General features: G+C 43.3%; 1 protein-coding gene across 6 annotated transcripts in view; it reads left to right on the forward strand.

Annotated features, from left to right (window-relative positions):
• Positions 1-19,468, forward strand: part of CTDSPL (CTD small phosphatase like) — a 70,043-nt gene that overhangs the window by 40,089 nt on the left and 10,486 nt on the right. For 4 of the 6 annotated variants that reach the window (XM_021385601.1, XM_021385597.1, XM_021385599.1 and 1 more), the window contains exons 3-5: positions 4,458-4,490; positions 11,872-11,973; positions 17,038-17,094. In XM_021385601.1, the coding sequence (XP_021241276.1) occupies positions 4,458-4,490; positions 11,872-11,973; positions 17,038-17,094 (192 nt within the window). The remainder of the gene's footprint in view (positions 1-4,457; positions 4,491-11,871; positions 11,974-17,037; positions 17,095-19,468) is intronic. The other 2 variants (XM_021385603.1, XM_021385598.1) reach the window with 1 other exon arrangement.

Genomic DNA, 19,468 nt, shown 5'->3' on the forward strand with positions numbered 1-19,468 from the left:
CATGAAATCCTTTCCAAGACAGGAAAACAGCATGGAAGATTTGGATATATTTGAATGTCCTCACTCTGTCTGGCCTGTGCTTTCTCCCAGGAGAGCTCTGTTCTAGAGCTGTGCAGGCAGGTTGAGTTTGATGGAGTTCCAGTGAGCAGCTTAGCGAGATTTGGAGGTGATTTGTAAACTGGAGGAAAGTACGTGCAGCAGTGTAATTGAGTTTCACTAAATTAGTGAAAATAAACACTCAGGAAGGGTAAAACAACCGGTTTTGGAAGAGAAAGGAGAGCTTCACAATATGCTGCTTAAACTCTTCTGCTGTTTATTTAAAGCTCTTGCTGCACTAATCTGCCTGCCAGGTTCAAATAGTTGAAATTCTGTTGAGCAGCTGTTCAGATGGTCACTTCATTACCTCTGCAATTAATTATTGATGGGCTCCCAGGTGACCTCTGACCGTGGTGCAGTCCTTCGTGGATCCTTCAGAAATGAAAAGAGGAAATTGCACAATAATGTTAAATAGTTTCTAATAGTAACTGGAGTATAAAATCGCTGGGATGTGCTTTCCTTCTGCCTTTACTGTTCAGTGGAACTGCTATATGGAAACTAGCAGTAAAAACTGGAGGGGAAGGGGGAAAAAAAAGTGAGAAAGCTTCAGCTGGTTTCACAGAAATTCAGTTCTCCCCATTGCTTCTGGCATATGCATGAATTGGTGTGACGAGCTTCCTTCCTTCTAATTAGGAGTCTCAAATCCTTCCATGTTAACCTGCTGTAAAGCAAGGAAAGCAGCGAAAAGTATTTTATAAAGCAGTTGAGAACACAGTTCTGAGATCTTGTTCAGAGGTATTGTGCTGATTATTTTTTTTTCAGTGATTTTCATTTTTTTGCTGTGTTAGGGGGAAAAAAAAAAAGTGCTTCCAATAGTGGTTTACCGAATGGTGTGACTTGATTCTGCTTGGCAAGTTCAATGTCACGTCACTTCTTCGTAGGATTGGAAGAAATGCCAAAGTGAGCATGGTTTTGAATAAGGGAGTCTTACAGCAATGACTTGTACTCCGTTAGAAAAAATAAAATAAAAGGCCCAAAAACTTCTTGAAGTATTGAGTTCACTTTTAAAACTTCTACTCACTGAGCAGCTGCTTGTCCAAGTGTGACTCTAATACTGGTAATGAATGGTCCACTCTCTCTAATGTTTCAGTACAGTGTTTCTCAGCAGTTACTTGTATTTACTGAAACTCTTCTATACATTTTTTTTCTTTGAATGCCACAGTTCTTTAATGCAGCACAAAGATATGTTTGAAGACGTAATATCTATTACAGTGGGTATATCAGCCTCCCTGCAGCTCGGATGCAGGCTCAGATGTGTCATGGGGAGCACACAGTGTTCAGCCTTCTGAAATCCTGGCTCATTTTTTCCTGCCTTCTCAGCAGCAGGCAGTTTGCCAAGACCTTCCAGCCAGTTTTTTTGGGGCAGCAGCGTTGGGAGAGAGGGAGTGTTGGTTCAAAAAACCAGCTCGGATCTCAACTTCTTCAGTTAGCAGTTTGACCCAATAGGTGTAATTTCTTAACGTGCTATCGTGTTGTTTTCTTCTGGACAAGTTTGCTACCTGCATTTTGAAACGTTTGGAGATTCTGATGCCATCTGCAAACTTGAAGGAGAGAGCTAGGTAGGAAAGAAAAGGGAGGGAAAGCTAGCTGCAGACTCACTCTCTTCCCCCTTGGCTTTCCAGCCCTGGTGGGTGATGGAACTCCAACATCTCTCAGCACTTCACCATTTCACTTAGAACCCAGCTCCTCTGCAGTAATCTCTGCTTTTGTTTCGTAGTTGTATGCAGACTGGGGACACACGGTTTGTGTTCAGCGAGGTGAAGCATGAATGAGGGAAAAGTTTTTTCTGTTTCTTGCATCAGGGAGAATGTCTTGATCCACACTCAATGAGGAAGAAGGCAGAATTAGATGAAAGTTTATTCTGGGGACAGCAGCTGCCCCTGCTGCTTTGCTTTCCCTGTTACAAGAATGAAGCCAGAAAGGTCAAGTCCTTGAATTTCTGCCTCACCCATCCCAACCACTACAGAAGTAAGGTATCTTTCCCCCCCCCCCACACACTGCTTTCTGATGCAGGATGCTGCCATTTACAAGGTGACATTGGAAAAGTTATTTTGATGACCTGTTGTCATGTCTCAAACACTCCTCAAGGAGTCTGCTTCAGGGATCTTACTTAAAATACACTTGAAAGCGTGGAGGAAAGGAAAGGATCTTCTCTTCCATGCAAATATGGTTCACTGGTGTGAGAAAAACAGACTTTGTAGGGATCGCGTTCTTGAGATCTGAAGGAGTATCTCCTTCATCCAGCAAACACAGATGAGCAACAGCAGTACTCTTTCTCCTGCTTAACCTTCACTGATCACAGCAAGACGTTCCTAGTGTCCAATTCCACTGGCCACCATCAGTGTGTAGTATGGCAGATCAATTGAGAAAATCAATCTTCACGGAGGTGCTTGGTTCTTCTTTACCACGCTTCTCATTCTTACCTCCTCCTCTGCCTCCTCCCCAGAAGTCTTCTGTATCAAGAGGCAAAACCCCATGTTGTCCAAATCCATGAAAGAGTCAGATAGACAATACATTACTCTTCTTAACCTATCAGCAGTCCAGTATAAATTTCTGCTTAAGAAATCAATATGATAAATCTGGCTTTTTGATGAGCTTCTTGTCTGAATAGGTTATTCTTTGAAACAAAATGGCTCCGTATCTTTGAGCACAGGCTGTTCTCAAACAAGCAAGATATTGTGGTTCATCACTTGATAGTCATTCGTGCCCCATGTTACCACAGACAGCATTAACTTACAGATGCAGTACTGAAAATGTTGCATCTCCAACCAAAACTACATAAATCAGGGGAAAGGGGAGATTTATCACTGTATATATTGTGTGAAGAAAAAGCCAGATGTCAGTGGCTGAGCAAATCAGTTTCTGTTTATCTTAGAGATGCAGTGGGGAAATTTTGGCATTCTGAGGTCATCTTTGTCCTGCTACTAGCATCAGGAGCTCACAGAAAGACTTCAACAAATGCAATTATCTGTCATTACTTCAAATGATAGCATTACGGCCTACTTCCCTTCCTGTTCCAGGAAATGAAGCAGGACACTTGTGAAAGTTTCTCATGGCAGGATTGTTTTCAAAAAGCATTTGCACGTTCATGGCTGCTTATACTTCAACAGCAGACTCTTACATATCTCTTTCTGCTTGTTTTTCCACGTGCTGTCATAACCATTTGGGGTTTTGCATATGCATCCCTCTAGGATTCCACTGAGGGAATTCGCTTCTTTTACTCTATGATTTAATAAATCCTGCAAGAAAAATAGGAGCATGATGCAAGTGCTTCGTCAACTTAATTCTAGATTCTCTTGAAAGTCAGACTTACAGTAATACCATGGGGCACAGCTCTAGTTTCAAAAGATTGGCGGAGCAGCAAGCAAGTTACACAGCAGTGATTGCCTCTTGGAGTCTGTGGGAAGGCCTGATGTGATACTCGGGTGTTTTTGTGCCCACCATTAAGATCATCTTTTGCTGCAACAGTAGCCATGTCTTTACCTCTCATACTGTTTCCATCTGTTGACGGAAGAGAGGCTCCAGTTGTGTTTCATTCTACCACGGAATGGGAAGAGGGGATTAAAACCAACACACAAGTTCATAGCCAACGCTCTGCCTGCATAACCATATCCTTGGGAACAGTCCGATTCCAGGCCAAGTGAATCCGCTGGGCAGATTACTTGGATTCGCTCCTTTCTCAAATGGCATGTGGACTTCGGATGGTGTTCCAACAAGCTGTAAAAGGAGGCATCTCTTGTCTGAGTATCTCAGGCCCCGGCTTGAGAATAAAATATGAAGTTGGCTAAGCTCCTGACTGTCATCTTGCACACTTAAAGAAGTAAGGTTGTGGGAAAAGTATTGATATTCTGCCTCTTTCTGACTGAAGAAAGTGGGATTCTTTGGCTTATCATCCATCCATCCATCTTGGTCGTTTTGCTGTTGCTGTCTTTTCTGAGGAAGTCTTCTCAAGTAAAGTTAACTTGAAGAGCTGGGCTCCTGTCCTGCTGTCCGAGTAAGGTCTGGCTGAGCCTCTTGTTGCTGCAGTGAAAAGGGACAAATATACCCACTAGTAGATCTTAAAGCTGAAAAAGTTACAGTAAATACAGGTGCTTTCTTATTATCATCTCTTTTTAATTACAGCATGGGTTGTACCAGTCCAGTCTCCTAAAAAATCATAAATACCAGTATACTAACCAATCATTACAGCAACTAAAATGCAAGATCCTGTTTTTGTTTTGTTTTGTTTTGTTTTACCCTGATTCCTTGAATACTTTGAAATTTGGTTTGAAATGTTTGAGTCCTACATTTACTGCTTCAGACCTTTGTTCTACCCTTTAAAAGCCATTACCCTTACAGTGATTTTTTTTCTTTTTCCCCAGGGTGACCAGATGCAGGTCATGCCTATACCAAGTGTATGTATTTTTATCCCTTTTTTCTTTTAATAATTTTCATAACCTTTGCTTTGAGTCATCTTATGTTGCAGTCTAACAGGTCTGTTTTGTGTTGCATGTTAACAGAAGGATTTTGTGTTCTGTCTGCTGTGTTGTATAGTCAGAGATGAACTGAACTGCACGCGTACACAGACCAAAAGAAGAGCTTGGGTTTTATATGACTTTCATCTCGCATCTCAGTTAAATTTCTTTCTGGATTTCTATCCTTTTGCAAATGCATGGAGTGGTTTGAGAGTTGAGGTTGCACAAAAGGTGTCTCGACATCACTAAACGGAACACAGTTAGAAAAAGATTTCCCTTATTTTTCCATGTGTGCCAGTTTCAACAGGGAAGGTGGGAACGACACGCTTTGTGTTGAAGCAAGCCATTTTAGGGAACCAGGGAGGTCTGTGCCTCTAGCTGCATTACTCTGCTTGCTGGAGATGATGCTCTCATGATCAGCTCTCGTTTCATGGCCCTTAGTATTCCTGCTTATCTTCCCTAGATTAAATGTGGAATGCTATTAGGCATTTGAATTATTTTTCAAACCTAAATAAAAGAAAGAAGTCCTTCAACCGGAAGCTTTTAATTTAATGAGATGTGACCATTTTTGGTCAAAAAGCTGTTCTTTTTCGACTTGGTTTTTATGAAGGCATAGGCTTTTTAAAAAGTGGACATACTTCTTTGAGCTCCTTTGCTGTTTATAGTGCTTAATTATTGCAGGGCTTTCCAGGAAGTAGCACACCAGTGCTGGTGTGTGGAGCTGTTGATGCAATGCTCTTTCTGAAGCTCCTTGGTAGTCTTAAAGAGCTGAGTATTCCCCAACATACCATTTTTTCCTCTTTTCCTTTCTTCTCAGGTAGCCCAGCATTACAAGGGTTCCTGTAAGAGCCCTGTGCTGCAGGGCAGCAGTGTGAGGCGATTGGGAGAACTATGCAGCATGCTTCCCTCCTTCTCAGCTTTGTAAGAGCTGTTAGAAACCCCTCCTTATTCCTTACTTACTATTTCTAATATGAGATTATTTTTAAGGCCAGCTTGGATGGGGCCCTGGGCAGCCTGATCTAATGGTTGGCAACCCTGCCCATGGCTGGTGGGTTGGAGCTCAGTGATCTTCAAGGTCCTTCCCAACCTACACCGTTCTGTGGTTACATCTTACATGGCTAATGCCTTCGTGTGTATGCGTACATCTGCATACACACATAATTTCTATATGTGCAAGCTGGAAATAAAAAGCTTCAGATCTATGAAAATACCAATTTCCGAATGAAAATACCAATTGCTAAAGTCCTCCTCCTTTACATGCTCACCACGTGCTGCTCGGTCACAGTAGCTGCTGTCCTGGCAGCCATTTGAATGTACAACTTGTTCTGGCTGTGCTCTGAACTACAATTAAGTGTTACCCAAGAGCGAATGTCAGTGTTAATGAAAAGAAGACCTCAAGAAGAAAGTTGTTAAACTACAGATGAGTACAGCCTTGTCAGGTGCGGTCGTGAAATGAGAAGCTGTGCTAGAGCTCCAGCTTGGGGATGCTCTGCTAGGCGTGAGGAGTGGTAGGAAAATGAGGGATTCAAGAAGGGGTTTCTGTTTTCTTTCTGCTGTTACTTAGGGACTGTGTAGCCTAGAGAAGATAAGACAGAGTGGGGATCCTGTGCTTCTGAAGATCTAAAGGGCAGGAGACAAGTGGCTGGGGCCAGGCTCTTTTTGGAGGTGCCCAGTAACAGGATAAGGGCCAGCAGACACAAACTGGAGCGCAAGAAGTTCCATACAAACATGAGGAAGAAATTTACTTTGGGGGTGACAGAGCCCTGGAACAGGCTGCCCATTGAGGTGGTGGAGTCTTCTCTGGAGAGATTCAGAGCCCACCTGGCTGCTTTCCTGTGCGACCTGCTGGAGGGAGCTGCTGCAGCAGGGGGTTGGACTGGATGATCTCCAGAGGCCCCTTCCAACCCCTGCAATTCCGTGATTGTCGTTCAAATGCTGAACTGTATTCCGTCACGGCGTGCAGTTCTCAAGGTGCAGGTTACCACGTATGCTCATTCCTCTTCTCCTGTGCCATCCAGTGCCCTCTTCACAGCAGGACGTGTGTGCCGCTGAGGGAGCGGTGCCCGCAGGTGGCTCTGTGACATTTATGGCCCTGCGTCAGGCACGCCAGGCCAGCACATTGCACTGTGTCACCTTCTAAATACAGACCCAAGTGTGCTGTGTATAGAATCCTGGAATCACAGCATGGTTTGGGTTGGAAGGGATCTTAAAGCCCATCCAGTTCCAGCCCCCTGCCGTGGACTGGTTGCCCCCCAGCGGCTCAGGCTGCCCAGGGCCCCATCCAGCCCAGCCTTGAGCACCTCCAGGGATGGGGCACCACAGGTCTCTGGGCAGCAGTGCCAGTGCCTCACCACCCTCTCAGTAAAGACGTTAGGAAAAAATTCCAACCTAGATCAGCCATTTATCATTTTAGTTTAAAGCTATCCCCTCTTGTCCTATCACTGTTAAACCTCCGTTTAAGTACCATAAGGCCACACTGAGGTCTCCCTGGAGCCTTCTCTTCTCCAAGCTGACCACCTCCAGCTCCCTCAGCCTTCCCTCACAGCAGGGGCACTCCAGCCTTCTGAGCATCTCCATGGCCTCCTCTGGACATGCTCCCACAGCTCCGGTCCCTCCTATGCTGGGGGCCCAGGCCTGGGCACAACGCTCCATGTGGGGCCCCACGAGGGCAGAGCAGAGGGGGACAGTCTGTTCCCTCTCTCTGCTGCCACCCCTCTGTTGATGCAGCCCAGGACGCTGTTGTCTGTGCTCACATCTGGGATTGCCTCAACATTAAAAGGCCAAAATTAAAGCCGTCCTTTTTGCTGATCTTGCAGGGGCTGTCTGTCCCAAGCGCTGGAGCCCAGAGGTTTGCTCAGAGATGCTCTTCAGTCTGTAATTAAGACCCATTAAGGCAGAAATTCTTGATGCCCTGCTACACGAGGACGTGGATGAGAAATGGGCTGTTTGAGTTGTATGTATTATACATACCAGCAGAAAATCTTTTAGACAGAGAGCGAGGTTGGTCGCAATTAAATTGGACATTTACTTTTTATAGGGTGCATCGCAAATGTAATTGCGGCGAGTGTTTAGAGAATTCCTTAGTGGCTCAGAAAAGAGCACGGCCCTCTCTCTGCTCATTAAACTTTCATGTTGAAGCCCCGGTCAAAATACAAGGTTTTCTGTATTTTTATCGTGTGTGGTTAAAGTCTGGCAGTCTGCTGGGGTCACCTCTTCGAGAACTCCCTTTGTTTTATGGACATACGTACAGCATCAGTGCAGGTATCTTCTGCTGAAATCAATTTTCTCGGTATTCATGGCCCTTAATTAAAAAAGAATTAATTAGGTACGAATTTTCACTTGGCTATTGAGAGAAATAGATGCTCATCAGGAAGCATTCCAGGTTCAAGTTATTTTCTTCGGAAAACATAAACAGTACGACTTTGTTTTTGTTTTAAAGGTGATGCTTATTTCTGTTTGTCTGTTGTGTTCTGGAACTATTTCCAGATAAAGGCATAAGCTAAAGAGCAGCATAACTGATTTTTTGTGGGGGGTGAGGAGGGAGGGAGTACTGCGAAATGATGAATTTTCTGGGATGAAATAAATACAAACCTAGGAAAAAAACAGTAGCAGCTGACACGTGGATGGAGTGGTAATCTGGTGAGTGCTGTGGTAGGCCAGACTTAAAATCTGTTCAGTGTAGCTCAGGATCTCTGTGCTTTCCTGGAATTTTGTCAGCTTTGTTGGGAAGGGGATACTATAGAGGAATCAGAACAGACCCATAGCATCCTCACTCATTTTCATTCTTTTGAATGATGGATGGAAGCGCAGAGCAATGCACGCGCACATGATTAAATACGTTAGAAGTGTCCTTTAGCATTTTGCCTCTGTTTAAAATCCCTGAGTGAAGGAGTGGGACTGGAAGGAGCCTTCAGAATCCCTGCAGAAGTTAAAGCTTAGCGTTAGGATACCTGTGTTTCACTTACATTTTGACATACCTCTTGCTTTAAGCTTTTCCAGAAGAAAACGTGTGAGCTGCCTGCTTCACGATAGTCCCTCCTGTCTCTTGGCAGCTGGGTTTTAATGGGAAGATGTTAGCTCCTGTTTGAGCATTCAGTGCCCAACTGCTGGGAGAAGCTGGTAGCCACAGGGTGCAACCAGAACCCAACTGGAGGGAGCCTGAACAGCAAGCTAACGCTCTGTGCTTAGGCTAGGCAACATTTTCAGTACCCAAAGGATTAATTCTGCTTTTTGTGGGAAGCATGGGCCTGCGGAAGAGAAGAAAGGTTCTGATGGCTTTATATAGCAAATTTTTGAAAGGTTTGTGTTGAGCAGCTGTTCTGGCTTCAGCCAGGAGCCCTGTTTTCCTGCTCCTCTCCTCTCGTTTCATTGGGCAGTATGCAGTTTCCATGGGACTTGAAGAGTTCAACCATCGTTTCTCTGCAAGGTCGGTTGCTGATCAGCAGTGAGACCTGCCTGGAACGCAGGAATCCCAAACACCGACAAGTTTAAAAGCTTTAACTTGTATACAATTTATTTCTCGTTGGCATTGAAGCCCAAGCTGGGACTTACAGCACTGAGATACTACAGGTTGTTTTTCTGCTGAATTCCACAGAGGGCTGTAGTATCTTGGAGAGGATTGCGTAGTAAATGTGAGTTGCTGTTTGCTGCAGTTAAATACTCTTAATAGACTTAAATATTTTTAAAGCCCGCATGTTAAAAAGAATTATCGAAGACAAATAACTGTTCCCCGTAAACTGGGATGAAAATCTGGTAATTACAGCTCTTCTTGGTCGCTTCTCCACCAGCGAGGAAATTAAAGTTTGATGTGGAACAACGCCAGTTTCTGCAGAAAAGCTTTTCTGCTCTGGAAAATGTGGGAATTTTTTTTTAGATCAGGAAGTTCCAACAGCAAAACAAATGGATTGATATCCTACATACAAATCCTTTAAGTTCCTAAAGCCCCAACGATGTCATCTTTGCTGCAGAACCACCAGATGTTCTGTGGTCTCACAGCTTGCAGTCCCTGCAGCTTCAGAGCAGTTCCCACGTCCCTGGTTAGATTATCAGGTGGGGAATATGTTTTCAAAATTGAAAGCAACGGAGATGCAGGATTTTGAAAGAGAAAGATGTGTTTCTTTGGTTCATCTGTGCAAACAGGTGTCTCTGAAAAACAGGATCAGATGGAATTCAAAGCACAAGTGCATAGGAAGGCTGACCTGCCAGGGAATTGAGGTTCTATGAGGCAAAAGTGCTCCTGTCTTCATAGCCCTTGGTGTATGTTCATCCTTTTTTTGATGGCAAGTGGACTCGATTCCAGATAAAGAGCAAAGATAACTGTGAAATTAGTGGTCGCTTTTTTAATGTACATGTTTCTATATGAAAGATGAAATATTTCCATATATTTTCCATTTTAAGTTCACTCAAAACCTCACGCTAAAAATAGTAGGAGTCTTAAGAGCAGAAAGATGAATGGAGCTATTTTGTCTTAAATATATATATATATATATGCTTAAGATATTTTGGGATGTACCTTCATTTTTTACTTCTTCAAAGACAGACAAGAAATGCGTATCAGTGGGTTCTGAAGATGATTGTCTTTAAATGGGTGTGATTTTCATCTGATAAGCTCTTAGTTGCTTTAGATTATAAGTCTGTATCCTTCTTACTACGAAAACTGTAGGTGGAGTGCCTTTGGATTCTGAATTAGGAGTGAAGAACCTACATTCCATAAGACTGGCCCTTGTCTTCTGTGTTAGTGTGCTGCCGAGCATAAAGAGCTCAAGCAGCTGTGCAAGTAATGTACATGTAGGACTCTATCACTTAGAGTGTCCCGTAAATTTTGGTCCCATTACATTACTGTGATGCATGCCTACTTTACAGGCATTAAGCAGCAATGGTTTCTTCTGGAAGGCCACTGTTAATACGTGCTGAGAGAAAATAATTAAGACAAGTGGCTTGTAAGCAAGGGATCTTCTGTTTCACTAGCTCGAGAAGCTGTTGTTGGTGTTCATCGTAAGGAGCTCAGTCAGTTTCAGTGAGCCCTCCTAAAAATTGCCCCATCATTTATACTTTAGCTAAAGACACTTCTGTTTACATCCACGATCTCGTTTGTTAGTTACTTCATTTACTCAAGAAGTAGCTAGGCATCGCTGGCCAGTATCCTTCAGCTGGGCTTGGCATTTGAAACAAATTAGTGATTAGGGGAGAGCAGTCCTTGCTGCTGGGTTGCGTGCAGTCGTCTCTCACTCACTGCTGTCACCGCTCTCTGCCAAGCACTGAGCTCAGATCTTCAAAAGCACCTCTACAAAAGGCAGTTGTATCCAAAAAGCACAGAGAAAGGATGGATGCATCCTTACCAGAACAGCAGCACCCAAGCAGATCGGTTAGAGAGATGGCAAGAGAATGAAGTGAGTTCTGTATCCATTTTTTTCTGTGCTTAACTGATTTCGCTTCCTCTCAGTCTTGAGCTTCTGCTTATTGATACTCTTCCATAAAACTGCTTCTTTTCCTTCATCAAAAAGACCTCTTCAAGCCAGCAGCGTTTCAGCTCCAAGCAGTAGAGCTCCATTTCTGTTCTTTCAGGACATAATCAGTCTCAAATAATGTAACTGTTGCAGGTTGGGATGTTAAATTGGGAGCCGAGCAATCAGAAGACTATGTGACCGCATTGCTTTAAAAAAAAAGAAAAAAAAGTCAGTTCTTTCTTTGTGTAATTGGTACCATTTTTGTAAGGGCAGCATATGCTGAGTAGCCTGGTTTGAGAGAACTGTCTTTGCTCCAGGTTTAATGCCTTGATTCTGAATGCAGTCCATGAGAAAGCTCTCTGTCAGCACCCTTGCAAGTGGTAAAAATGAGAGTGGGGACATGTTCTGGAGGACAAAATCATCTTCCTTCTGGCCCAGTTTCTCCACTTCAGTGTCTTTCGTGGCCAGCAGAACTTGTGTAAATGTCCATCTGCATGATGTGGCCAGAAATAGTGTTGAAGGAGCAGGATAAAACTGAGGCGTTAGGAAGAGGGCCGCTGGGAGAAGATGTCAGTGCATCAGATGTGCCACTTCTTGCTGTTGTTTTTAATTAGTGGTGGTGTTTTGCCATTTTCATTCCGAGCGCTTTGGAGATCATTCTAAACGAGGCTTTCATTTTAGAAAGCAGAAAAATCTGTATGGGCATTGCATGAGCCATTGATTTCCATGTGTGTCCTTGCAACGAGCCCAAGATGTTCAACTTTGAGTAGTGTTTTCTGGTTCTCAGTGAGTGACCACTGGAACAGTAATGTTGGCAAAAGAGTGCCCCTTCTGTAGAGGTTTTACATTTTCTTGTTGTCTTCTTTTTTTTTTAGCCACCAGCTAAATACCTCCTGCCAGAACTGACAGCATCAGACTATGGGAAGAAGTGTGTGGTCATTGATTTAGATGAAACTTTAGTGCACAGTTCATTTAAGGTGAGTACATCTGAAAGTGATCTCTTGCACCTCGCCTCTGCCAGTGAATGCTGTGGGAGCTGTTAAGCTGCTTAACACGTTAACTGGTCTTGCAGGCTCTCCCAGGACACCTGGTAGTTCTCGTTGTTCCTCCAGCAATTATTCATCCTAACGTAGCTTTGAGTACCATAGACACCACTGGTTTTTGATTCTGAGTCTGAAACAAGACCTTGAAAGTTTCCTAGCTTCATGGCTTTAGCCTGTAACTATTCCAGCAAGGAGCAGTGTTGAACAGGTACAGAACTTGTTGCTCTGAAATTTGGGTTTGCTTTTGATGTTTAAATGATGCCATATTCTTGGAGAATGGGAATTCAGCACAGCTGTATGCTGGGTGGATGGAGTGGATTTTCGGCATCAGTGGTCACTGTGTTCCATTGCTGGAGAATATTGCTTCCTGTGTAGTGGGAAAGCAAATAGCAGTCTGCTGTCCTGATCTCTGAAGTGTTTTTAAGTATTCAGCTCTCACAGCAGGAGAGCAAACAGCATTTAGCTGTTGCTGATGAGTCAGTCATTTTGTGAAGCAACTTCTGTAACCCTTCAGAATTCGGCATGTGGTGGAAGCAGTGGTATTTTTCTATTGTTTAAGTAGGTCCAAAGTTAGAATCGGAGAATTCAGTAATGCAAGTAACCTAAATTGACTCAAAGAACTGTAATGTTTCTGATGAGCAAATGGCAGGCATCAATAAAGCTATAGGTTTATACTTCGATACTGAAGAATTTTTAAGGCTCCTAACTAATAGCAAGCTCGAGTCAGCACCGACTTCACAGTTGTTCAGTTTTGGTTACGCTCCAGTTTTCACTAGCATAAATTCAGCATTTTAATCCTACAGTACTGAGTTGCCAGCATTTAAATATGCAAACCGTAATTCATGTTGTGGTTTAAAATTTGGCAACGCTCTTTGTTGACTTAAAGAAGACCTTATATGGAGATGCTAGAACAAATATTCCTGTGCCTCCAACTGAAACTAAGATTTTTCTCTTTCTTTATTACGCCTAATGGTACATAAGGATTTGTGGTGGTGTACTGGAACCTCTTAACCTCGGTGCCAGCTCCCTGTCTTCTGTACTCAGGCTGAGTCTGTGCTTGAGAATTGTTCAGCTGAAAGGGGAAGGGAGGGACCATGCCTTCCTCATTAAGCGAGAGTCAAAAATAGGCATGGCAAGCTGAAAGTAAAAGCCTACATTTACATAAGGCTAAGTCTAATAATGGTTTTGACTTGAAGGGTAAAATGAAGTTTGTTTTTTGGATGCTGTGGGTAACTTGGTGCTGTGATTTTTCCGGTTCTTGAAAGCAGATGAGATTCCATTCAGGTGGTTATAATATACATATATATATATATATTTTAACCATTTTAAAGAAATACAGGTTTAACGGTTGGCATATGGCAAACCTTTTTGTGTAGGGTCGAGAGTGCTCGCTCTGCGGGCTCATTTTCAAATGTCATCATCCCCTTTATTCAAAGGATATTTAAGGAGCATTTAATATTTAGGAGAAATCAAGAGATTGTCCTGCTTGGTCTTGAACACTGTTCAGTGAATATCCTGAGTTGGAAGGGACCCTTAAGCATCCTCTCATCCAACTCGTGGCTCCACACAGAACCATCTAAAACAGACCAGTGAACGCTGGAGGAGGCTGCTGTGGTTGTTGAGTGTCTGTCAGTCTGTCCAGTGCACGGTTTGGGTTTTCTTTCATAGAGGGCGATGCTTCATCTGGAGTAAGGTCATTGTGGCCATCAGAAATCCCATGGGTTGCCAGAAGACCAGGGGCTTTAACAGCTGTATGTACACTGCTGTACCTGGATAATTACGCTACTTCTGTGGTTGCTTTTAGATGTTCTCACTGAAGCATGTGCTTTACCCGGGTCCCCACTTGAAAGCCATAAGAGCATAGGTAAATTTGTGATTTTGAGTACAAAAGGCTTTATTTAAAACACACAGTGTTGTAGAATTCATAATTCTGTTGTGAAATAGGCTTCATATTTCAAATGCAGATAATTGTGTTGGATATGTTTTTTTAACACAGCCAGAGATGCAGGGTATTTGAAGTACTCTTTTATGAAAGCAGCAACATCTGAAGAAGGGTAATTCTCATCTTTTTATGCCTCTGCATATTTGTGAAGCTTTAAGAGGAGGTATTAGTCTTTTATGTTAAATGCATACTAAAGGAAAAAGTTTGAGGTGCTTTGGCAAGAGTAAAAAAGGAACAGATAGACATTACAGTTATCATTCCCATCATAAAACAATAATAGAAGTAAAAAATCATAAATTATTAAATCAAGAAGATGTAAATATTGTCTTGTATAAAACAAATTAAACCACATGCAAGTCTGGAATGTAGTCATATTCAAAACTGGCTGTGAAACTTTTTCTTTAATTTTTTTTTTTTTTTTAGAACATTTTGAAAACTTTGAAGTTTTTCATTAAGTGGAGACGAGTTTTAAAGAGTTCTCACTGGAAATGCTTTGTCTTCTTCCGCAGTCTCTCTGCGGTTCCCTCTTGGCATGTAAATGCCTCATGTGTGCCACCCCAGAAGCCTTTAGCCAGCAAGCTCTGCAGACATCGTTGCTGTCTTCCCATCGTGATGAAGCACAGAACCCCAGTGCACGCTCCCTTCCTTATCCCCTTTGCCAACACCACAGCTATGTGGTACCTCAGATACAAGTGGGGGAAGCACGTAGCTCGCTTAGATTAGTTTGCTTGGTGTTGCAAAGTCTTGAGGGTGAGTTGTATTGGCCGGTAAAAGCTAAAGTCATCTGAACATAATGTGGCTTTCTCTGACATCTGATTGCTGCTGGTCCTGTTGGTAAGAAAGGTCAATTATAGCTGTGTTTTTGTCAGTGGGCTTCAAAACTTTGCAACTTGCAGTGACCTATTCTTTCTCTGCTGGTACAGAATATTTGTCTTGCTGCAGGGAGTCATGCATATAAAAATGATGCAAGTGCATGCACGTCTCTTCAAAGCACGCTCAGAGCTGGCAACCGCTTGAGAACTGGTGGCTGAGTCTTATTGGAAGTTCATTTGGGTTTCTTTCAAGGTGAAGCTTCAGAACATTTGTGTACCTGTTCCCTTGCTATTAGAGGGGCTGCAGAGCAGTATAGAATCACAGAATCATTAGGGTCGGAAAAGACCTCTAAGATCATCTAGTCCAAGCATCATCCTACCCCTGCCATGCCCACTGACCACATCCCTCAGTTTCACACCTCCATGATTCTGGAACACCTCTGGGGCAGTGACCCCACCACCTCCATGGGCAGCCTGTGCCAGTGCAGCACCACTCTTGCAGAGAATAATTTTTTTCCTAATACCCAAATTGAACCTCTCCTGGAACAACTTAAGGCCATCACCTCTTGTCCATCCATGGCTGAGGGACTTCATGTAGGTAACAGCTGGAGCCTCACCTGTGTCAGAGGCAGAGAGGCTGGTGTCCTCTCTGGTGTCCTCCAGAGGCTGGAGTTTGAGGCTCTCTTTAACGCCTCCTGGCACAGCAGCCATCAGCAGGATTGGTATCTCCAGCTCTGGCCACTCAGAGGTTTGGTTGTTGATAGTGGTTTATCAGTAGGGGTCCTGTGTGGAGCCAGGAGTTGGACTCAGTGAGCCCTACAGGTCCCTTCCAACTCGGGATATTCTATGACTTGCTGCCCAACGCAGCGCTAGCAGAAGTCAGAGCACACCAGGCTTACTGAGAGTGAGTGTTGTGTTCCATGTAAATTCTTATGGCTGTCATTCAGCAGTGGAATTAGAATCTCCTTTCTGCAGTGAACGGCATCAAGGTTATGTTTTAGGTTAATGCTGCAGGATTCCCTTCCGTTTTCCTTTGAGCATCCATTAAGACTCACCGGTGTGTGAGTTTGTAGCTTTTTTCCTCAGCTGCTTCCTTGGCAGCCCTCAGTGCCCCGAATGAGTCTGCAGGGACTCTTCTGAGATTCACCAGTTCTTCGGGGCCGCCCTCGTTTGTGCTACAGAAGTCATGATACAGGAAACCAGGTGGGAAAGCCTGCAGGAGCTGAGTGAGGCTGCTCTCCGGCATCAGCTCAGCGATGCCTTTCTAGCTCCCAGCCAGACTGCTCCCAGCGTTTGTTTCAGGCAGTTACCACAAAGCACACTGTTAATCAGCCCAATTAAACAGGGCTCGGCAGCTTGCTCCCGCAGCTGTTTCCAGGCTGTGGGTTACAAACTTCAGCTGGATGAGTTTGCATGAGAAGTTTTATCACAAACGTAATGCATGAGCCATACCAGGAGTTTCTACCCAAGTTTGATGTCCATTTATACCAGTAAATATTGTTAGCTGTGCGTTCCCCAGTTACCACCGCTGTCTAGACAACATTAGACTCTGTGCTCTTAAACTAAGATGACACATTCCTGCTTTCCAAAGCCATTTTCCTAGACTTTAAGAAGTGAGTTGTATCCAACAGGTTAGAAAAACTGATTCAAGGACATGGACAGGGTGTGCCTGCTCTTCCCTTCAGGATTAAAATGCTGTTTTGCATGATTAATTCAGTCAGCATAGCACGTTTTTCAGGTATCACATCTTAACTGTATGACTTAAGCCTTCCCTTGCTATAGCTCCCCATTCAAATAAATCCTTTAGGCTCCACTTTTACTGCTGCCTTTATTTTCAACGAATTGCTAGTTGATGACCTAGAGTAGAATACGTGGGATTTCGAATAGCAGAATCTCTTTGTGATCACCAGTATGGACTTGATGAGTGAGTTACCCAAAGAGGTATTTATCCCAGCGAATGCGCTCAGTGGTGGCGGGGATTACTCGAGCAGTGAAGCTTATCACGCTGTGTGAAGCTCAAAAATAGAAGAGAGTTTGGGAGCATGGGATCTGGTGAACACAGCTGTGTACAGTTTGGATTTCTGTGTGTACTGGACCCACACACAGTGTAGATCATTACTGGCTGTACGCCAGTAACGCTTACGAACTTATTCCTGAGAATTAAGTATGCTTTTATGCCTCTGACATTTTCCCTCTGGTGATACGATTTTTAAAGTTGATTGATTTCCTTGTCATCCTTTCTAGCCAATTAGCAATGCTGATTTCATCGTTCCCGTTGAAATCGATGGAACCATACATCAGGTAAGTGCTGTTGTTCACTGCATGTTGCTTTGGTAGCGCAGTTGTCCGCAGTGTCCCAGGGCATCACATTTCTGTTTGCTGCTTTCCTTGCAGCAGCTTGGTTTTTCTGCAGCATTCGTGTTCGATCAGGTGCACAGCTTCTGTTGTAACTTTTCCACTTCTCTCGAACATCCTTCTCAGGACTTCAGTGCATAACTGCTGGTCAGTTGTAAACCATTTTCAACCAAGGAAGGGCTTTCAGACCTTGCTGCACCCATTAAAAAGCTGCTTTGTGTGTAGCCTTCCCTCCACAGACAAATGGGCAGAAGTAGGTGTGAACGGCTGTTACTCCTTCTCACAGACAGAGCTTTGTGAACATAGAAGAGCAGACCTTTCTTCAGTTTTTGTGGCAATTTCTGCCCCCTGCCCATAAGCAACTTCAGTCCATCCGATGAGAACTCTTAGAACTTCAGCATCTTTAAAGGGACTAGATAAAATTTTAAGGCGACTAGTTTTTGTCTCCTGTTCAAGACCTTCCCTTGCTTTCAATAGACGCATAGCACACATTTGGAAATCAGTCCCCTTCCTATCCCTTAATTTGGTGTCCTTAACCAACAGTCATTGCCAAAAACCTTGAATGAAGTAATTTACGGTACTGTAAGTCTTCCTCTTCAGGCAGACACTGAAGTTCATGCCTGAGACAGATTGCACCAGTTGCTGTGAAGCTGAGCCTTCCTGCTATGTGAAGTTTGCAAAGTGTTTGAAACAGCTTTCATTGGTCGTTGTAGGTTAAAGATGATGCACTTATTAAGTTGCAAATCTTCTCTGGGTGTGATTCAATTGAGATTTTAAGTACTTTGATTTCTGAAATGCTATCATTTTCTAAGGATTATTTTTTATTTGGACAAATGTGGTAGTATTTTTAGCTTGCAACAATTGATAGATGATAAAGCTAGCTCATAATTCTGTTTGATTTCTTGTTAGGAAAACCATCTGTGTAACTGTCACTCTTAAAATAATTACTGAATTATTCAGTGGAATGAAACGGATTTTAAAAGTGAAAGTTGCTCTGATCGCTTCTGTGCTGTGCCTGTTTTATCTAGAGAAAAAATCAATATTTCGGGTGCTTTAACCTGTAACGTTCACTAGAGCTGAATGCTTAGAATGGGTCTGGGAGGTTTGCGTTGCAGTAGTGCCTGTCCTCATTTGGTTTGGGCTTTCATTGTGCTTGGTGCTGTAACGGTGAAGTTTTTTTTTCTCCTAAAACTTTCCAGAATGCTTTTGAAAGGGAATAAAATAGGTTGCCTAACAACCTGTTTGAAACAAAACCACCAAAGGCCGGGCTTCGCCGTCAAGCACTCCAAAAGCTTTTCCGCTCTTCACCGCCAGCATTCACCAAATGTAATACAGTTAGGCACTGAAGGTGAAAAAACAAATGCAGGGGTTTTTTCTTAGTATTTAAAAATGCAGTTGGGGGTGCAGTGGGGAACAGGTCAAGGGGAGTGGGTTTGTTCGTACCCTAAACATAAAGGGTAGGAGGGATGCTCTCGAGAGAAAGTCAAGGGAAGTCAATTTCTGGATGTGCCTCGCTGGAGACCTCCTGTGTGATTTGCAGGAAATTGCTTAATTTCAGTGAACTCTTGAGTTCTCAATCTCTAAAGCAGGTAAAATGTCTCAGTCAAATGTAGTGGTTAAATGTCTTTAATGGTAGGGAATTCGTGATCCTTGAAGTAAAGGTTATTTGTCTGAATGTGTCATCTTAACCATGTTATTAAGGAGTTTATATGCTCAAAGACGAGGGAAATAGTTTTGCCTATTAAGATGCCATGGGTTATGTGAAAGGTGGAGCTGTGCCATCGGTAGCGCATCCTGTCTGCCTTAGGTAGAACCCCATGGAAAACAAACGGAGAACAAAGTTTCAGAAGTGCCCGTTTGGAAAGAAATTTGACTCAGGTCTTCTTCAGATCTCATACACCAAAAATAGAAGTTACTTTTACATGGTGAATTTGCGTTTGCCTTTGTGTTGCTGTACGCTTGCAAGCGTTCTGATACCGACTTACCTAACAAGTTTTGTTCACGGTACGCATTGTATTCTTGGTTGTTGTGCAGCAAAGTCATTCAAAAAGACTGTCTTGAATTTGGGAGTTTATTATCCCCTTATCCTGTATAACCCAGAGGTCAGAGAAGCTTTTACTCTCCTACAGAAAGGACCATTGGATCATTGTCTTGGGGAAACCAGCTTCCTTAGACTGAAAAAAATAGCTTTTCTGAACCCCTCCCCCCCCCCTTGGCCCTCTCCCATCTTTCCATCTCTTGCCCAACTTACCTCATCTGTTAGAAAGGATTTGACATTTAATTTTGCAAGGAAATAACTGGTGTGAGGCACCTGTCGTTC

This window comes from Numida meleagris, chromosome 2 (assembly GCF_002078875.1).
Source record: "Numida meleagris isolate 19003 breed g44 Domestic line chromosome 2, NumMel1.0, whole genome shotgun sequence".
NCBI classification, from domain to species: domain Eukaryota; kingdom Metazoa; phylum Chordata; class Aves; order Galliformes; family Numididae; genus Numida; species Numida meleagris.